Raw genomic sequence first — 21,050 nt, forward strand, 5'->3', positions numbered from 1 at the left:
TTTACCACGAAAATGACTTCCCTGCAAAAATATATATTTCCAACCTTTTTTTTTTTTTTTTTTGTAAATCAAAAGGCATTTCAATCAAATATACTTCTACTGTTTTTAATGAATCCATATTCAACAGATTACAACTGAAATACGCAGATAGGATTTTTTTAAAATGAAAAGTTATATAAACTGTGCTCTTCATAGGAAATTTACACAATATACAGGGTGCTCACTTAAATCCTTTTAACTTCTGAACAATAGTATCATATAATGAAGTAAAACTAAGACACAATAAAAAGGCTGTACGGTAAACGATTACACCACTCATTGAGTTATCTAATGGAAAACTTTGGAGTAAGCGTTCCTATCTTGTAAGCGGTATAAGATAATTACAAAGTTGTAGAACATTATTGATTTACACTGAAGAGCCAGAAATGCTGGTATAGCAGGTCGTATGCAAATAATCAGATGTGTTCAACAAATCAGCATAACACGATGCGGTTGATTGCGTATATAAAACAACAGTTGTCTGAGGAGGCTATTGCAAAGATTCTTCCTGTTACAAAGGCAGATTATCAAGATTTAAGTGATTTTCAACGGGGGCTAATCGTTAGCGCACGAGAGACAGGGCACAGCACTTCCGAAGTAGCGATGAAATTTGGATTTTCGTGCAAGACCATTTCAAGGGTGTACAGCGAATATCAGATTTCCGGTAAAACTTCAAATCTCCGGCTGCGATGCGACCGGATAAAGACCTTGACAGAACGGAATCATTGACAGCTGAAAAGAATCGTTGCACGAGATAGACATTCAACACTTCTTCAAATTGCTGCGGATTTGAATGCAGGCCCATTAACAAGTGTCAGCGTAAGCACTGTGCAACATGCCCCAATTGATATGGGTTTTTGCAGTCGCAGACCATCTCGTGTGCCATTGTTGAATCAGCGGTACAAAGCTCTGCACCTTGCTTGGGCTCACCAACACCGTCATTAGACTCTTAATGATTGGAAAAACGTCTGGTCTGACGAGTCCCGTTTCCAATTGTATCGGGTAATTGGCCGTGTAAGGGTGTGGAGAAAATGTCATGGATCCCTCATGCCTACAAGGAATTGTTCAAGCTGGTGGAGGCTCTGTGATGTTATGGGGCGTGTATAATTGGCATGAAATAGGACCACTGATACGTCTAGATTCGACCATGACAAGTCAACGGTACGTTAACATCCTTTCTGACCCCCTGCATCCATTCATGCCCTGTGTGCATTCCGACGAACGTGGGCAATTCCAACAGGATAATGCGCCACCCCACTGGTTTACAGTAGTTACTGAGTGGCTTGAGGAGCACTCTTCTGACTTTCGTTCCCTCTTTTGTCCACCTAATTCCCCTGACATGAATATTATCGAGCATATCAAGGATGTTTTGCAATGTCTGTCCTTAGTACATCTTCACCAGTTCGCACTCCCATGTCTTTGTGGACTGCCCTGCAGGAATCATGGTGTGAACTGTCTACAGACTATCTCCATAAACTAGTTGAATCCATGCCAAACCGTGTTACGGCATTTCTGCGCGCTAGTGGGGGTTCTATATGAAAATAGATTGATGTACCAGTTTTTCAGGCATTTCAATGTAATATAAAAATGCACTTTGAGTATATTAATACTAAGAACAAAATGCTTAAAATGTATATTTGTTTTCGCATTTTCCGAAATTTTGAAGACACAATTCATGGATAAAAGGAAGAAAGATTTTTTCTTTTACTAAAAAAAAAAAAAAATACTAAAAACTACTTTTTTCCAGTAGGAATAACTCAAACATTAAGTATATGCTACCTTTTTGCCAATAATGCAACAGTTATGATAACATATTACTGTTGCTTATATCGGCGCACAAATTGATATTTTAAAAAGTATGCAACGTGAACTTCAAACAATAATACAAATTTATTTAGAAGCCGGACAGCAGTTTGAACAATGAAAATAAGGGGATCTTGTGATCTTTTTAACTCGTATTATGAAATCACAATTTCGAAAAAATAAATGTGCATTTTGACTGTTTTGTACTTAGCGCTAATGTACACCAGGTGTCTTTTATACAAAAACGCTCTAAAACTTTGTAATCAACATCTCCTTCTATCTGGTAAATTTTTCGAGATAGTAACATTAACTCTACAGTTTTTCGTCTGGTGGCGCTGTACGTAGTCGCATTATGAGCTCATAGTCAATTTACTATACATATATAACACTTTTATGACAATAGATGCTGTCGTTCAGAAGTTAAGATAAAGGGATTTAAATAATCACCCTGTATACAAAAATTCAATCAAATACTGAAAATGCAACTAAAAGAATTGCACAATGAAATTGCCCATAACTTCTTTTTACATTGCTATGAAAAAGTTTTTATGTGATGATAAGAATCGTTACTGCACCCTCTTTTTATGAAATAAGAAGCCATTTAATCATGCTATTTATTGTAAATATTTAAATTTCTATCAGGACTGAAGTTTTATGAATTTCATCTCATCTTAGATGGGGAGGAGGGATTTAAAAACTTTAAAAGATATAGATGATAAAATAAGTTAAAGAAATATTATGATTACATGATACATTAAAAATACAAATTATGCACACAGCATTTTATAATACTGTTTTTTATTTCTTAAATATTTAATATTAATATAGTTAATTTCATTGATGTTAGATGAACAAGAGAAACGTAAAATTATTAAATATGAAATTGATGTCATACTTTCCTATAGATGGTATGCAAGTGTGTCTTACAAAAAATTTTTGCATTTCTTTTTGTGTACAAAATAAACATAATCCATAAAAATAACATATTGAAAGTTAAAAATAAAATCCAATTAAAAAAAAGCTATATGGCTCAAACCTTTAACAAGAATGACAAATAAGAAATGCTTACTATGATTATTTAAACTAAGATAGTAAAATATTTATAAAAGTTACTCAAGTGTTTTATTCACATATTACTGCAACAATAAAATTACAGAATATTATTTGGCTATTAAAATGAAATTATGATGATTACCATTAATTTGAATTGCTTAATCATTGTAGAATATTAACAAAAGTTCTGCACAAAAGAAAATCAAATAAGATATTTAAAATTTTCTTCATTATAAAATTTACACTACTGCACAAAATAAGCTTACAAGAATTAATCCTGTATTTTATAACAGACGCTAGTCTTATACAAGCAAAGTAGTAGCTAAATTAATTTACTGATAAGAGCTTAAAATAGCATTAAAACCAATTTTTTAGATGTCACTCAAGCTAGGTAATGAGCCATTAACATAAGAAAAACAATACCAAGAAAAATTGAGGTGCTTCTGCTCCACTAAGGTATAAGTAACGTTCTAAGGCAACTTCACTATTATTTGGTATGAAGTATGGACGAGGGAAAATTTTTCGAACTACACGAGCAGCAGCAACGCGATTTATTTTCCTGTATAAAAACAAAATACTATAATATAAACGTGCAAATAAAAAAAACCCAAAAGTGAATACTAAATAAACATAAATAAAAATGAAATGTAAATACTATTACTGATAATAGTAATAGTATTTACTATAATCAGTAACAATTAAAAATTAATTGAATTGATTAAATAAACAAACAAATGCTATGACACAATGTATTATTATGTAATGTATGTACACGTAATTCTATTTCAGTAAATGTTTACTGGATAAATATTCCAATAACTTTTTATAATAATGATTCTGTAAACTAAAAAGTACGTTTATTATTTTTTTATTCACTAATGTAACACATTTAAAATTTATATCTATTGAATGGTAGAAATAACTGTATTTAAACAGTATTTCTAATACATTCATTCATATGCACTTAAATAATATTACAAGGTGCGTCTAAAAAGTACGGTGAATCGGAATATAAAACAAATAATGGGAACAAAATATCTTTATTTTTCTTCAAAGTAATATCCATTGACAACAATACACTTTTGATATGGTTGATAAAGTTGTCGGAATGAGTCAGCGAATGCCTCTTTTGGAATGGAGTGAAGTACAGATGTCACACGTCGTCGGATGTTTCTTCAGGATTCCATTGGAGGCGTCACATGTGCCCTTCAGAATTCCATTGAGAACAAACAAAAAGAAATCCGCAGGCGCCAGATCAGGTGAGTACGGTAGATGTGCAAGGTCAGTTACATGACGTTTGCCCAAGAAGTTGCGTGCATGGATCGCAATATGGGGGTGAGCATTGTCATGCGACAGACTCCACTTAACAGTCCTGTACAACTGTGGGTGAACACGTTGGATGCATAGCAGTAACCTTTTTACAAATTTGTAACAAAACTTCATGTTAATCCACTGCTTCATTTCAATTGAGTTTTCGCACACACGCCATTCGATGGTCGTAACAAAATAATCTGAGTCAATTTCTTGCGCTCCTTGCTACATGGCGTCTCCCCATAGGTCCCTTTCTGCGCATGCGCCTGACCGCATATCTCAATCACGTTGCTTTTGAGATATTCATTTATTCACCGAAATTTTTAGATGCACCTTGTATACTAGTATAAAATAGAGAACCAATCCACATTTAAAAATACTTCTCTAAGTCCAACACTTTATTTCTAACTTCAACTGCAATATTTATTTTATACAGGATGTCCCCAAAAAATGGAAGAAACGTTTATTTCTCTAAATATTGCACCTACAACATACTTTTAGATACAAAATTTCATACTATAACATAAGCAGTTGTAAGAAAATGCCCTGAATACTGTGATGATCCTTAATAAAAGGTTTAAAAAATTTAATTTTCATAAAACCCCATATAGTGTTAAAGAAGTAATTAATAAAATATTTTGCTTACATTCATCGATGCATATACTAAATTTTATGTTTTTAAGTACAAAATTCGCAGATATGTGGTTTTTTTAATTATTATTAATAAGAAGGGCTATAATAAATTTAGATGAAAGTACTTATTTTAGAAATATAAATTTATCCAGTACCAAAAAACTATCATATGCAAATATTTGTCATCAGGGGTGACACCTGTAGAGGGGCTGGGGACACCTGGCTCTTCTGTGCAGTATTCCATGCTCCCTGTTAGGGCAAAAATATAATTTTTTGAAAATTTTCTTCAAGAATTTTTGTGACTTTTAGCTATAACAATGCCCTTAAAAAAATCACCAGATATATTACAAGATTTACTAAGCACAGATGGATAACAGTCATAGATGCTTATTAGGTATAAAAGCTTTGCTGCCACAGTTACCACCATTTTTTAAGACAGAAAATATCATTGCTTTGGTTAAATGTACTATATCAAAGCATAAGATTTATAAATCAAATTGAAGAATTATGCATTGTGTTTTTGCAAGAAACCAAAATGTATCTAAACTGAAAACACTGTTACTACTGCAAAAGTATATTTCTGAGACTTTTATGAAATGAATAGAATGATTAAAACTACAAACGATTAACCAGTGTCAACATGTACATTTGAAAAAATGTTTCAGTAGACGGCAAATTGTTAAAAATTATATGCACACTAGCATGATTCAGAATAAGTTCTAAAGTCTCATGATCTTAGGTGTACATAGTGCCAGGTCAAGAAAATTAGATTTGTAATCATATATAGTTCAGCAACGGATTGTAAAACCCTCCGCGTTTTTGCGCATGCGTTAGGATGAGTTTAATTCTTGAAAATAGGGGTGAAAGGAAAGATGAAAGAGGGGATGTTTACATTTACTAGTATCTAATAGGCGAAATCCAAGGTCAAAGGGAATACTGGAAATGCACTCATCTTTCCGCGTCTCACCCCTTAATGAGATGGAGTCGTCGAAATGTGGTCGTCTCAGAATCCGTGGACGAACTATAATAGAGAAGTTTCGCAAACTGTATCCAAAACACCGAATTTAGCTAAATTGGCATCAAGATCTACTATTGTTATGAGCTGGTTTATCATATTTTCCAAAAGAATATAAGAAATTTGCCTTTTGTGCTTATATCAGTTTTGTAATACATTTATTTATCATAAATTGAACGGAAAATTGATGTATCTATATGTAAATATTTAAACAGTTTTTCTCACACTTAAATATATCATGAATGTAGTCACAAAAGTATTGAGAGATATTCAAATGACAAATATGAGGTGGCTGAGACATTCAAATAACACATTATTGTAACTGAATTCAAAGATTTAAAATTTGACTATTGAATCCTATTTCTATCTTTGTTTGAAGTTAAATTTAAAACAGCTCTAATTAAGAAAACAGAATTACATGATTTGCGGTTAACTTTACCATTGTCTAGGGTAATTATATTCTTTGAAATGTGTATAATCAGTATCATCAACATAGCAATTTCTTCCCCTGTACAGATTTTGACAATGTCTTTGTACCATGTTCAAGCAACGGGCTATTTAAATAGAAAATAAATAAAGATTTAAAGAAAATTTGTGGGCGTTATCATTACACATTCACCCATCGGGTAGTCTGCAATTCCATGTCGGGCGAATTCTTAACAAAATTCATGCATGCTTAGTAGAATATCATTTAATTATCATGATAAGAAAGAAATTTGCTAAACATGTCTATTACTCACTTTGATTCGCCAACAGTTCAACCTCGATTAATAAAGAAGGGAAGAGAAACTTTAAAAATTGAATATTTAAGAAACTTCGGAGTAAAAGTGCAATTCCAAAGAAAAATATAAATTCTTTGTTTGCAATTGTGTATGCAATATTAAGATTTCATTAAAAATTATATATTACAGTAATGTTTTGAAATTCCGGTTATTTAACTAATATGTACTTGTAATGCGGATGCAAGTATTGTTAGATGAATACGAAACTTAGTATAGCTATTGAAAATGTTCATTTTAAACAAGTTTTGCATATGCTTCAATTAATGTAGATTTTGGCTATTTTTGAAACTATTTTTTTATTTTATTTTTTTACAATTTAATAAATATATTTTTATTTTCTGATTCGTCCTTTTAATTATTTATTGTAATATGTGTATCATCCCTGAAATACACAACTCTAGATGAATTAACAAACATTTTCGTCAGAGAGATAAAAAAGTTATCTAAGCCAATAAATTTGTCTTTTAACATCTCTACAAATTTTGTAGATGGAAGTGTGAAACTTTTTGTATGCATAAATGAATATAAACAAAATTTTTAATAAATGGCACTACTGCAATATGGGCCCATTAATTTTTTTTTTATTATGAACTTCGTCAGAGGCCTAAGCGTATTCACACAATTGCTGGTCTTATTTAATAAAACTTTGTAATTGAAAGTATATGTCTGGGCGCAATATTTAATGAAATAAAAGTTTGCTCCAATTTCTTTGGGGGGGGGACACACTGTATACTTTATATATTCAGCTTTGATTTATAAAATGAATGACCGGTATTTCCAAGGTTAGATAAAGGATTATAGCAGTAATTTTGAGCCCTAGTTGAAGGATTACGTAAATAACATAATTAGCTCCCTACTCTTTATACCTTCACACTGCAGCCTTAAAAGTTTGAGCTTAAGCAAATTTAATCAAAATGCCTTCAAAAGTATTAATTTAACACAGCAGTACTTTATTTATTAGAAACTAAATAATAATGCTAAAAATTTTAAACAGGTACAATCTTTCCATCAAAGGTTTATTTATTTTTATCTGGCTTCCATATGCAAGCATGCACACATTAAGCATTAAAATTTAAAAAAAAAAAAAAAAAAAAAAACCAAGATGAAAAAAAATTACGTTTTATTTAATACATTTGTAGAAAACCACATTTTCAAAAACTCAATTTAATTGCAAAACTGAACCCACACAATTACATTTCTTTGATGGTCTTTTCACATAAGGAAACTGTTTTTAAATATTAAATGAGAAACTCATCTCTTCCTAGAATGCTTTGAAAATTAATAACTAAAGCCACCTAAAATCTGTTAATGCTATACGATAAATACTATTTAAATTATGGTAAATGAAAATATTAAACATTATTTAAGCAATTAAAGTAAAATATTTAGGAATTAACCATATATTATATAACCCCTTATTCGTAATTATATTATTCTGACAGAAGTAGGATTAATTTTACCACTTTAAGGAGCAATGACAGATTTATTTGCATTTGTTAATTTGAGCAATACATACAAGACAGAAATCCTAAACACTGCCATTTCAGTTTATGAAATTTATTGTTTTTGTTTCCCTTTACAGCAGAAAAACATTAAGATATTCATTTCAGGAATTATATACTTTAAGACTGATTTCTACCACTTCAATAATAGATTTTGTTTTAAATTTCAATGTTAAATTATTTTCTACAAACAGTACAGCTGCAGCAATTGGAAACCCAGCTGCCACAGCAAAAAAAACTTATCTTTTTGCTGATCATAATAACAATTATTGTTATAAGAAATCATCTTACCACATAACTTGAAATGAATTTCTAGAAGCAGACTTTTCAGAAAAAACATCCTTGGGAGAACAAAAGTCTTTTTCACTACACAGAAACCTAGCCGTCCCTTGATCAAGAGCCAAGTTATAATCCTTATAAAGGTTTTTCAAATCTTTAAAGGATACAATTTCCTGCAAACTATCCTAAAAGTGTAAAACAAAAGAATTAATCATAATAATATGGCTTTTACTGATTTATGTTATATAAAATTTTACTATTGAATTAATGATGAAATGCTCAGAGGATATTCAAAATTCAATTAATCATTAGGAATATGTAACACATACACATGCATAAGAAAAAATCAGCATCTATCTGAAGTAGATACACAATCAAAGAAAATGAATCAATGCTTAAAGGTGAAATATAACAATTGGTAACCAATTAGTTTTTTTTTAATATATATACAAAAATGATTTTTTTAAATCAGTTAATTTTTGAAATTAAGAAAATTAATATATAATACAGCATCCCAAAACTAATATTATTTATACCAGGATTGAAACAGATAAAATATACAAATTATTTTCTATCTACCAATACATAAATATAGACAATAATAAAGCATCAAAAAGTAATTCAAGAAATTTTTAAAATAAAATATGTGATGAATCTCCTCCCCCTTTCTTTCTTTTCTTGCAAAGTTGTTCAGATATTAAATGTAGTCTTTATTTATTGCACATGGCACAAAAGTGTGGGGGGAGGAGTCTTGAATTCTGTAACTGATTTTCACAACATCTGGTGTGCTAATTTCAAACAAATACAGTTCTTCTCTGTCAGCAATACTTTTTGAGATTAAGTGTAGCTGAATTACAAAATATTAAAAACTTTAAGAAGAAAATTCTTTTAATAAAAGAATGACATAGGATAAAAAAAAGGAGAATATTAGCATTTGTTTTCACACAGAAATTCTGGGATGAACAAAAAATATTCATATCATAAATTTGGTCATGGAGAAAACTAAATTTACAAATATCATTAAAACGGTAAAGATCCTTTTGATCAGCAAGAGGACTACATAAAATATTTGATTTATTGTATTTATAGGATAGCAGAGCCAAACAAAACAGCAGGATAAGTAAACAGTAGCCTTTCAGAAAAAACATAGTTGCCATGAAAAGAAATGCCATTCATGAACATTTAAATTAATGAGGCAGAATTATCTTGCCTGAGCTGCATATAAAATTAGGATAAATGAAATAGCTTTATGACAACTCTTGATCAGACTGCAATTGATTTGTAAACATAAGTAAAAAATAAATAAAAGAAAGAAAGGAAAGGAAAGGAAAGAATGCATGGAATAAATGGAAAAAACTTAAAATGGATTTTTTTTATGATAGCCAAATCAGACAGTTTATAAAGCATTCATTTCATTTTGATGAATTTGATTTAACTTTCATTTGATTTCCTATAATTCATTGAATCATTTCACAGATTATTGAATGATACAGAGCAAAAAGAATGGATATTATTTGTCCTTGCTATGAAGAACTTTTCAACAACCATAAGATTAAAAATTATCTTGATTTATTCAAGAGTAAGTTTAACAGCTTCAGAAACTTTGATTACAATATGAGCATATTCATTACTCTCACAGACATTTAGATAGTTTTCTGAAATTCTAGGTAATACTAGTAAGCAATTATGGATAAATGAAGATAAAGAATTGTCACTGATATTACAGCAGATGGAATACTCATATTATGGCAAATTACTGTAGCAATCTACAAAAAGATTAAGTAAACAAAGTTCACTCATGAATGTGAAATAAAAGAATATTTAGGAATAGAAAAAAATTGTTGTTACTTTTGTATTTAATTGATTATTTTCTTAATTTTATTTAAACTAATGTAAATTTGGAGGAGTGCTGTAGCAATTTTTCACAATCAATTTAAAAGTTTTACAAAGTGTATTAATGGAAAAGTTCTTAAATTAAACACCCAAAACCTTCGGATTGCTTTCTTGAAATTCATGTTGACACTAATGGAGAACTATGTGAATGATTTCACATGGCCATAAAAGAATATTGTTCCAAAACCAGGGCAGAAAGGATACTCATTTTATAGCAGTTGTAAGAATCTGCAAAGAGAGTGTGTAAACAATATTCATTTAAAAATGTCCATCAAAACAAACTTTTGGAATAGAACAAAATAGCTCTTTCTTGAGTTTTTATTTAATTCATCTCATTTCCAACTAAGCTGTTGAAGATTTAAAGGAATGTTCAATGTGTGCATCAAAAATCATACCCAGTATCAAATTCTGACATGCCAGTCAGTCAAAGAGTACAGTCATATCTTGCAAACAAGAGCTAATATTGTCAAAACTAAATAATGTCATATATATTTTCAGTATATGAAATACAAAATCAGCTTTGAGAAAAACAGCAAAAAAATGTGTGGACCTGTATTATCTTAGTTATTTCCACTAACGGTACATGCTTTGGTCCAACTTCAAAATAATCACCTTTCAAATATTAAATTAATGAATCAGATTCAGCAATCATTGCACTTCATTCAAAAAGGGACTGTCCTATTTGCTATGTCTTGCTGCAACTGAATTTAAGTTCCTTATTAGTTACACCTTGTTTTTTTTTTAAAGAAGGTTGCTTACATCATCATGATGCCAAAATAAACAGCTCTTTTTGAAAAATGCAATTCAGTGCTGGTCTTTGGCTCTTCCTTATTTCACTTAATTTTTAGAATTCCATGAAATAACTTTTAAAATTAAAGTTTAAAAAAGTTTGTATAATCAAGAAATATAACAAACAGGGAAAACTATATTAGTAACCTACGAAAAGAGGTAAAATATAGGGGAAAAAAAAAAAACTATGCATAAAAAATCTATCAGTAAAATAAAGAATGATTTTTCATCAACTAAAACTTCTATCAATCAACTGCTGTCATTCTTTTTCTGAAAATACTTGAGTAATAATTAATTTAGCTAAATTATTTATTTAGCAAAAGAAGCAATCGTAGAACATGGCATGAAGAAGTCATCTTTTGTTTGAGGACAGGAGAACAGAATGTTCAAAAATGAATACTAGGATTAATTAGGGACACAGTAAAGTGCATGTGAGAGGGAGGTGAAGGATGGGAAGGGTTCTTAACAAATACTTTCAATGACTTATTGTATTTCTCAGTACAAATGCTATATTTTATAGAAATTCCAACCAAACATTATTATCACTAGCTGATCTCCATAGTTATTTCAAAATAAGTTTAGTGTTTAGCATAAATTTTTACTTACTTATGTCTGTACTAAACATTATTTTATATCTTATACCAATAATGAATTACGTCAAGTTCAAGACATTTTGAACTTCATAATAATGAAATGCATTATTTAATGAAAGAAAAATTAACATCTTTTACACTGCATATATTATTCTATAAATCATTAGTATTTGTAATTAAAGATGTTCTACAGCTTTCCTTGACATTAAATTATTTATATTTACTGCATTAATAACCATTTCCTTGTTATTAGGCTAAAAATCAAATTTTATGCAACAGATTTATTCATATTGAACTATTACAGTAATATTAATCATTTTATATTACTTAAAATTCTAAAAAAATGAATTGTTAATGAAGAAAGCATTAATTTTTCTCCAGTAACACAAACATCATTTTTATTGTTTGAAATATATTTATCATCAAGCATTGCATCAGATAGAATTTAAAACAAATTTTATTATCAGGAATGTCAAAATCAGAAATACCTTCTTTATATATTTAAAACTTCATACAAATAAAAAATAAAATTTGTGTATGTGAAAAAACGCACACACATGAAAGTCTAAAGTTAATTAGGCATTGTGCTAAAATTAAGGATAGAAATAGAAAGGGAAGCCAAGACTCTACTAATGAAAGATTTATAAAGCACAGCTTTGTTTATAAGGAAGATAAGATCTAGATATAAAGAAAATTCTGAGCATAAACTATACTGTGAGTTTATATTCCTTATAATTTAAAAACTATACATTATCACTTAAAAATACTCATGGGCAGTTAAATGTGTATTTACCCATAGAAGCAATTGAGAAGAAAGAAAAATCCACTTACTCTAACAATAAAAGGCTGTTCATTAAACACATAGTTACTGCTATAATTAGAAAATCCTGTAAGATCTACCAGAGTTCGTATTTCTTCACATGGCCAGCAATCCAAAGGTAACTCATAGTAGAATGGATTTCGAAGAATGCACTCTTCTTCATGCCAATCTGCAGAATATAGTTAGTTAATTTTTGATTTATTAAGATGTTGTTTTACTTAATTAAATTTTTAAAAAAGGGCAAGAAATCAAGTAAATAATTTAAACCAGATTATATATAAAATGTGATATTATAAAAAAAATTAATTTTTAATTAGAATAATTAAAAATTTTAATAATTATAAAAAAACTATTTTAGGAACAAATTTATTTTTTGATAAAAACTTGGGACAAAACTATTTTAACTAAAAAAAATTAATAAATTTAAGAACTTTTCAGAAGTATAAAGAAAGCTGTAAAAATATATGTTACAAAGACTCAATTGAAAAAGTTTCAGTAATGATTTAGATATTAAAAACATGTATCAATAAAGCAACATTGAAAAAATACTGGACATTATAAAATATTAAGAAATCAGTATCACATATAAATTTAATATATATTTTCAGCTTTCAATTATCACTCTTATTCAGTAGTTCAAGGTTAAGAAAATCAATAAATTCTATCTAAGAAACATTTAATTCAGGACTTAAAATATTTTTATTTTTCTCATTAGTGCTTTTTTAATAAAAGTTTCAAAAATAATAATTTAAATTCCATATATATAATCTAACAAACTAAAGATCAAAATTTACAATCAGAATTATATATATCAAAAACAGTCAGCAGAATCTATTTCAAATCTCCACAAAAATGTGACTCCAGTTCCAGTAATTATAAATTTTTTTTTATAATTACTGGAACTGGAGTCAGTATCAATATTTATTAATATTTTTAGAACAATTCACATTTTACAATTTCCCAGCTTATATCAATTATCTTATTTTGCAGAAACAAATAAAAATTTAATTAGTTAAAAAAAGGATATAAACTTTTATATCAATATAAAAAGTTTATATTTCCAAAATGATATCACAGACATAGCCAAAATTTATTTACTCTAGGGATAAATAAAAAACACATGCAACATTAGCTTTGCTTCAGTTGATCTGCTCTTTGATAGGTTATTTAAATATCACACAATCAACATTTTCATAAAAAAATTTTTAATTTTATGCTTGGTGAAAATTTTTAAGATAACATTACTAACTTAAGAAAATTTTATAGGAATAAAACTTCAAAGAAATGTGACACTTAATTTGAATATTTCTAAGATATTTGTTCAAGAACAAAGCAATGAGTAAAGGAAATTATTTTATAAAAAAAATTACCAGACAGAAATTCATATTTTCTCAAAATTGGCAATGTCCATAGACGAAGAGAGCGCATTGTTGGATAAATAAAATTTTGACAGTTTCTCATGACAAACTTCTGGGTTGTATTGTGAGACACAATAAATAAATACAGAAAGAACACAACAAAAGAACAAGTAACTAAATATTTAATTGCGTTCCCAATTAATCTTGATAGTCTATAGATAAATAGAAGTGCAATGCTACTACAAGAATCAGTTTTCACTTGCGAAGAGTTTGAATCAAAAGCTTCCTTTAGACATAAATCTACTTGTTCTTCATTTTGAATAGATAATCGGCTAAGTAAAAATGTTAAAGTTTCTATATCCTGAGAAAATAAATTATTTTTTTCTAACCGGATACCCATTGCAAATATAAAAAATATAGAGATAAAAACAAATTATAAACTGATTCTGATAGTATTATTCATTCTTTTTTCACACAGAAACCATGTATTACAAAGAGCAAACGAACTCATGCCGATCAAGTATTTCTTAAAGCTCAAATCCATAAATAAAAAACACCGGAAAATTAGTAGTATTAAAAATTAAATTATAAGGAATGTTGACATTTATTTTCTAGCAATCACGGTTAACGTTACGTCAGATTGTTCAAGCAAAAATAAAGTTTCGGTTATAACAATGAGTCGGTTTTGCTTCTGCTGTTTACTCTTCAATAAAGTTTGTTCGGATTCATTCTGATTGCTTCACTAAGGACTACAATTTTAAAAAAAATTGAGCTTCGAATTGTGTTAGCACAGAGCAAACTAGCAAACGCATTAAATCTTTTACAGACGCTCTCGACCTTCAGATTATTGCTTTTCCTACACAAGAGCACTTTAGTAATGACTATTAGTCCATTATTGACTTAGATATTTATATTAACTACTCTAACATCATTGAAGATCTCAATGAACTCTCTAGCGATCAACTTCTAATCAAATTATGCAGCAAACTTGCATTCCACAATAACAATATCCTCATTGCTAAATAAAAAGAGTTTAAAAACCTGCTTCTCAAATCTCCACTTTCACTCAAGAAGACAGAGGCGGTCTTAGGAGATGCGGAGTTCAACTGGGAACAATTTTCGATAATACCTACTTCCCAACCAATTTCCAACCAGAACATGTAGGCCATGGTGGCCTGGTGGTAAGGTATCGGCCTGTGAGCCGTAGGGTTTCAGGTTCGAGACGCTATTCCACCGAAGAACCGTCGTGTAAGGTGGTCTGTTGCACGTTAAATCCGTCATGCCAAACGTCCTCCCTCTGGTGTGGTGTGGAGAGGGAAGTGCCAGCTCAGGTGTCGGCCTCGTCACCTGACCGCGGTTCAAAGTTACGAGGTCCGTCCCAAAATAGCCCTAGTGTTGCTTTACAACGGGACGTTAATATAACTAAACAACCAGAATATGAAATAAAGTTTTTTTAAAAAAAGTACGTTTATTAATAAACAAAGAAATAAAATAAAATTTTTAACCAGTCTAACGACTGTATTCGCTATAACTATACACATTTTTATTAACTTTTTGATCATTTATTATTATTATATACATTACTGAATGATTTTTTTTTTCTCAGATTCACTATCAAGTGGTACCACTAACATGAAATTAAAATTTAAGCAAATTTATAGATAAATTTATAAGCTAATTCTGAATAAAATGTGTATAGTTATAGTGAATACAGTCGTAGTATAATTTCAAAACACCACTAGAGCAAGAACTTAGTGAAAATTCTATTACAGAAAAAGTCATTTCCATTAAATATATCCATTAAGAATTCCATTACAAAGTACATTAGAAAGGGATATAACAATAAATCATGCATTTGATATGCATGATTTATGAAACATTTTCCAGATTTAAATAAAAATTCTAATTATTATTTAAATGACTTTGTAGAAATAAGTTACATCGTAATAATTCAAACTATCAAAATTGGTATAAAGGACAAAAAATAATGATGTTAAGAAAAAAAAAAAAAAAAAAATCTGTTTCGAAATTCAACTTAACTTGAGTTTTCATTCCTTATTGCTCTGTCATTACGGCAGTTGGAATTAAAACCTCTATTATTTTTCTTCTCAATATTTGAAAAATTCACCCTTCTTTTTTTATTTATTTACTTTATGGTGAATATCCAATGTTAGTTTATATCTGTATACATTTACAGATATATTAAGACAAATCATTTTTTTGTAAGCAGACAATGTAAAATAATGAAGACAGAGGAATCTGACTAATTTGTAGCAGCCCCCAAAACACGATTTATCCAACAATTTGAATTAAGAAAACTTCTATTAAAAACACAACAAAAAACGACGAATTTTAAACTAAAATAAGCAAGGAGTGATTCATTCATTACACAGGGTATCCATAAAAGAACTCCGGGGTTTAAAAAATCATATCGAGTTAATGGTATGAGTTTGGTCAGATCAGTTAATTTTGAAGAAATCAGTAGCTCATCAAATTTTATTCATACCAGTTTCGGTTTGTTTTTTTAACACTAGGTAGCATCGGGCGTCATTGAGTTTGAAACAATGTAGCAGACTTTCATTCCATAATGCAGTGCGATGGTGACACCTCAACAAATGCCTCGGTGTGTTATCTGACTTATAGAAACTGCATCTGTTACCAATGTAGAGCGGAACTATCGGCGAGAGTATGGACATACCATATGGACAACGGATAAAACCATACGTCAATGACTACGTGCTTTTAAAGAAACGTTAAGTGTCTTGAAACAAAAGTCGTCTGATAGGCTGAGAGTGTCTGAAGATAATGTCAATAGAATCCGTACTTCAGGGCAACGAAGTCCGAAAAAATCGTTGAGACGACGCAGTAATCAGTTGAACATACCCAGATCAACTGTTCATAAGATGGTTCACAAAAGGCTCCGTCTAACTGCATAAAAAGTACAACTTGTACATGAAATCAAACCAACAGACAAAAACAAGAGACTAAAGTTAACTGTTGCTATGCTTTGACATGATAGTAGTAATAACGATTTTTTTTTTAATGTGATTTCTACTGGTGAGGCCACCTTTCATGCAAGCGGTACTGTGACACGACAGAATTATAGAATTTAGGGTTCACTGCTGCCTCATGAGGAACTCACCGAAAGTCAATGTTTGGTGTGACCTTATAACCAAGTTATTGATCCCTTCATGTTTGTAAAAAATTCCATAAATAGTTATGTCTATTGTGAAATAGAGGAATATGTTTTCTCTCATTTGGTTGATACTGCTGCGGAGAAGAGTCCTGCCTACTTTGAGCAAGCTGGATCACCATCTCACTTCAGTTTGCGTGTACGGAAAACATTAGATACTCGATTCGGCAATAAGTGGATGGGAAGGGCAGGGCCTATTTCATGGTCTCCAAGAAGGCAGGAGCTAACTCTATTAGACTCTTTCTTCTGGGAGCATTCCTAGAATCTTGTTTACGCTGAGAAAATTCAGGATATGAACCATCTCAATCAAAGGATAATCACTAATGTGGCAAATATCACACCAGACCTTTGGGCCAAAATATAAGAAGAGGTTGAATACCGTTTGGATGTGTGCCATGCCACAAACGGGGAACATATTGAAATCTATTTAATAGTAAAGATATGATTATGGACACACTGTATTTAGTAGCTCTAATAAATATAATACATAAGAAAAGCATGAAGTTTTAACGAATAATGAAATATTTGTTGATCAAAAACTTTAATAATTTTATAGTAATAATTATAATAAACTAACTTACATTTTTTTAAAAAAATCAGAAATGTAGAGTATTTTTATTGGATGTACTGAACAGCAATCAAGTGTGCGAGAGAATTAAGGACCTTAAAAATCATTCATAATCACTGTGGGCCTAAAGTGTGAAGTGTGGTTGTTTTTAAAGTTGGCTGGCGACTGAAAATAATTCATCTATATCTCTCTCTCTCTCTCTCTCTCTCTCTCTCTCTCTCTCTCTCTCTCTATATATATATATATATATATATATATATATATATATATATATATATATATATATATATATATATATATATATATATATATATATATATATATATATATATATATATATATATATATATATATATAGGCCAGATGAAAATTTCGAATTGCAGTGAATTAGGACTAAAAACATTCAAATTAGCTAGCTTATCTAATTCGGCCATAAATTTATTAGGGTCTGTCTACTTCGAACCCCCTTTTCACGAATACTGAAATCCGAAGGCATCGTCAAACTAGTCGCCGACTTACCAGTTTACTAGTTTTCCAGACGCCAAGTAGGTCTTTTAAAAAATAAGATAGTATGAACACCCATGCACATACACACAGGATATATGTGTGGGTGAGAGAGAAATGGAAGAACTTGCTCTTGCAGAAAATTGTTAGAATATCTCGTACTTTTTTTCAAACAAATGAATAAATAGTTATAAAATTTTTACTACAAACATCCTCTTCTGAGCATAGCCAGGCCAAGAGAACTAAACAGATTTTTTTTTTGTTTGTTTGCTGAGGCCCGCGGCAAAGTGGAAGGGAAACTTTAATTTGTGAAGGTGAGATCCTTGCTTCAAGTAATTAACACAATGTGCCTTCTTTTCTCTCACTTTTTCCTTCTTTTTTGACACTTGCGTAACACTAATAGTTGTAAAAAAGGGCCACATTTGTCAACAAATAAATTTTAGAAAAACATGAAAAATTTTAAATTAAAAAAGCGAAACGAAAAATCTGAAAACTCTTAAAAATAAATCGATACTTTATTTTGTCTTGAATAAATTTGAGTGCATTTTTTGTAGCACTGTGATGCGGAGCAATATTGGAAGAAATCGGCCCCAGGAGGCTAAAGGCCAGCCCTGCAAGAAGTCAAAAGATTCACTGAAAAAAATGTAACAGCTATTAAAATTCACTTAAAGTTTATTAAAAACAATTTCACCCTTAAACATTAGGGAGCAAATTTTAACTAGAAATAAACTAAGTCGGGTATAACAATCTACCAAACACTCAAGGACAAAAATCTTATCAATCGTGCACAAAATTATCTCAGAAAATTTTTCGACGAAGAGAAAAATTTCTAGTTCTTTCCTATTAGTGAATTTTCCTAAATGACAGTTTCATCAAGATGAATCAAATGATAGTTTCATCAAGACTGCGCTACTCTCTCCATTTCTTTTGAAATGTGATCATCATTTTTTTTCTGGCCTTTTATTCCGAAGAGTTCAAAGACTGAAGTGCAATTAAACCTAAGTAATACTATATAAAGCATTTTTGAGTTGATATGATTCGCACACTACAAATAATGCCACAATGATCATTATATACGAACAACCTTTAAATATAAAATGTGACATAAGAATATTTCAAAAAATTGTTTGTAAAACAAATTTTATAAAATAAGTTTGAAAATTTTTTATAAAATCGTATTAAACTTACACAGAAAATTCATCCATTTTAATTTTAAAAGATACGAGAAATTAAACACAGAAAATTTATCTATAATTTTTAATACATGGCAGAAATGCAAATCAAAAAGGATTTCTATTTATACTATACTGGAAAAAAAATTATAAAGTGTGTCCAAATCTTTTAATCCATCGAGAAAGCACATATACAGGGTTATTATAATTGAAACTTATTCGCCTGTTCAGAAGGCTCTAGTGAAGGTATGAAACAAAAATTTCACTAGTATGTAGTACAATTGATGTACTTTGCAAAAAGTTGAAAAAAAATTCAAAGTTTCGTCAATAGATGGCACTGTGCCAATATCTAAGGCGATTTTCGGAGATATTTTGTAAAGAACAAAATAAAGTAAAATTTATTAAAAGTAAATTCTTGCAAACTCAGTCTATTAATGTCGGTCAATCCAGACGAAACACAAAACTACAAAATTTCAGAAAACGCTTGAAGATCAGTTTTTATTCGATTCTTCGACGAATTACGCAGAATTGACAGTAATGTAGCAACTTCGAAACCCTAAAACACGCTTCAAATTAACTGACGATTTAAAACGTTAACGAATTGTAGCTTGCTTCCTTTGATACTGAAGAGTTCATTGTTTCTTAAAAGCATTAGAATCTATAATATAAAAGCATCAGAATCTACTCTTTTTGGAGAATGCTAATTTTGAAAGAAATGGTTCTTTACATAAAGTTATTTTATCAAAATAACAGCAACACAGATGCAGTTCTTCGAGAATTCCGGAAACAGAAAAATGTTAGACGTAGACCAATGTCGGATCGTGGCGTTCACAAAATGATTAGAAAATTTGAGGCAACAGGTAGACTAAATTCTGCCTGGCAGATGATGAAAACAAATGGATATTTCCAGTGTTGAAGATATTTCTACTGCTGCCGAAGATTTAGCAAACAATTTGCCATTTGTTAATGCAAGTATGTCAGCCAACTATTGCAAATGAAGTCAACATGTCGATTTTCACGGTGAGAAAAATGATGAGTCAAATTTTGTGTTAAGAGGATGCAACAGATAATACAGGGGGATACTGATATTGATTGACATATTAAATAAGTCCCTTTTGAAGAGGGTCTTTCAGTAGAAGACAATTTGTATGAAATAATATAATTTTTTTTATCAAGAGCAGGAATGGAGAACCAGTGGCACGCGTGCCATTGATGGCACACGACACAATATTTTGGGAACGTCACCGATTACAACGGTTTGCCGTTTAGTTCAAAATAGCAAAGTTAACTATGAAGTAATTCGAACAAACGCGATTGATTGGTCGCGGTGCGCTGGGTGCATATTCCCATTCCCTGTAAGTGCAATAAAAGACAGAAATAGACAATCTATGTCTATGATTAATATATTATAAAAAAATGTCATGTGAGTGCGGCAAGTTACTTGGCTGCAAATGTCATTGATCGGCATAGTAAGCCTTTTCAAGAGGTCAAGTTTTTGAAGGAAGTCTGCTTAGCATGCGCGTCCTCACTTTTTGAGGATTTTGATAATAAAGATAAGATAATTCGGCTCATCAAAGCTATTCCTCTATCAAGAAACACAATAAAAGAAAGAATCTTAAAACTGGCCGGAAATGTAACAGATGACATTAACTTCGCTTCTTTTATATCGCTATGTCTTAACGAAAGTAGTGACGTCACTAAATCTGCACGTTTAGCTATTTTTGCTCGATATTTTGTAGGACA

General features: G+C 30.2%; 1 protein-coding gene across 1 annotated transcript in view; it reads right to left on the reverse strand.

Annotated features, from left to right (window-relative positions):
- The window catches only part of LOC129958370 (uncharacterized), a 15,827-nt gene extending 1,340 nt beyond the window's left edge, over positions 1-14,487 (reverse strand). The window contains exons 1-4 of the mRNA XM_056070808.1: positions 13,883-14,487; positions 12,524-12,681; positions 8,430-8,602; positions 3,319-3,454 (exon numbers count right to left, since the gene is read on the reverse strand). Of these exons, the coding sequence (XP_055926783.1) occupies positions 3,319-3,454; positions 8,430-8,602; positions 12,524-12,681; positions 13,883-14,270 (855 nt within the window). The 5' untranslated portion in view covers positions 14,271-14,487. The remainder of the gene's footprint in view (positions 1-3,318; positions 3,455-8,429; positions 8,603-12,523; positions 12,682-13,882) is intronic.
- Positions 14,488-21,050: the final 6,563 nt, after the last annotated feature.

The sequence above is a fragment of the Argiope bruennichi genome, chromosome X1, assembly GCF_947563725.1.
Source record: "Argiope bruennichi chromosome X1, qqArgBrue1.1, whole genome shotgun sequence".
Lineage (NCBI taxonomy): Eukaryota > Metazoa > Arthropoda > Arachnida > Araneae > Araneidae > Argiope > Argiope bruennichi.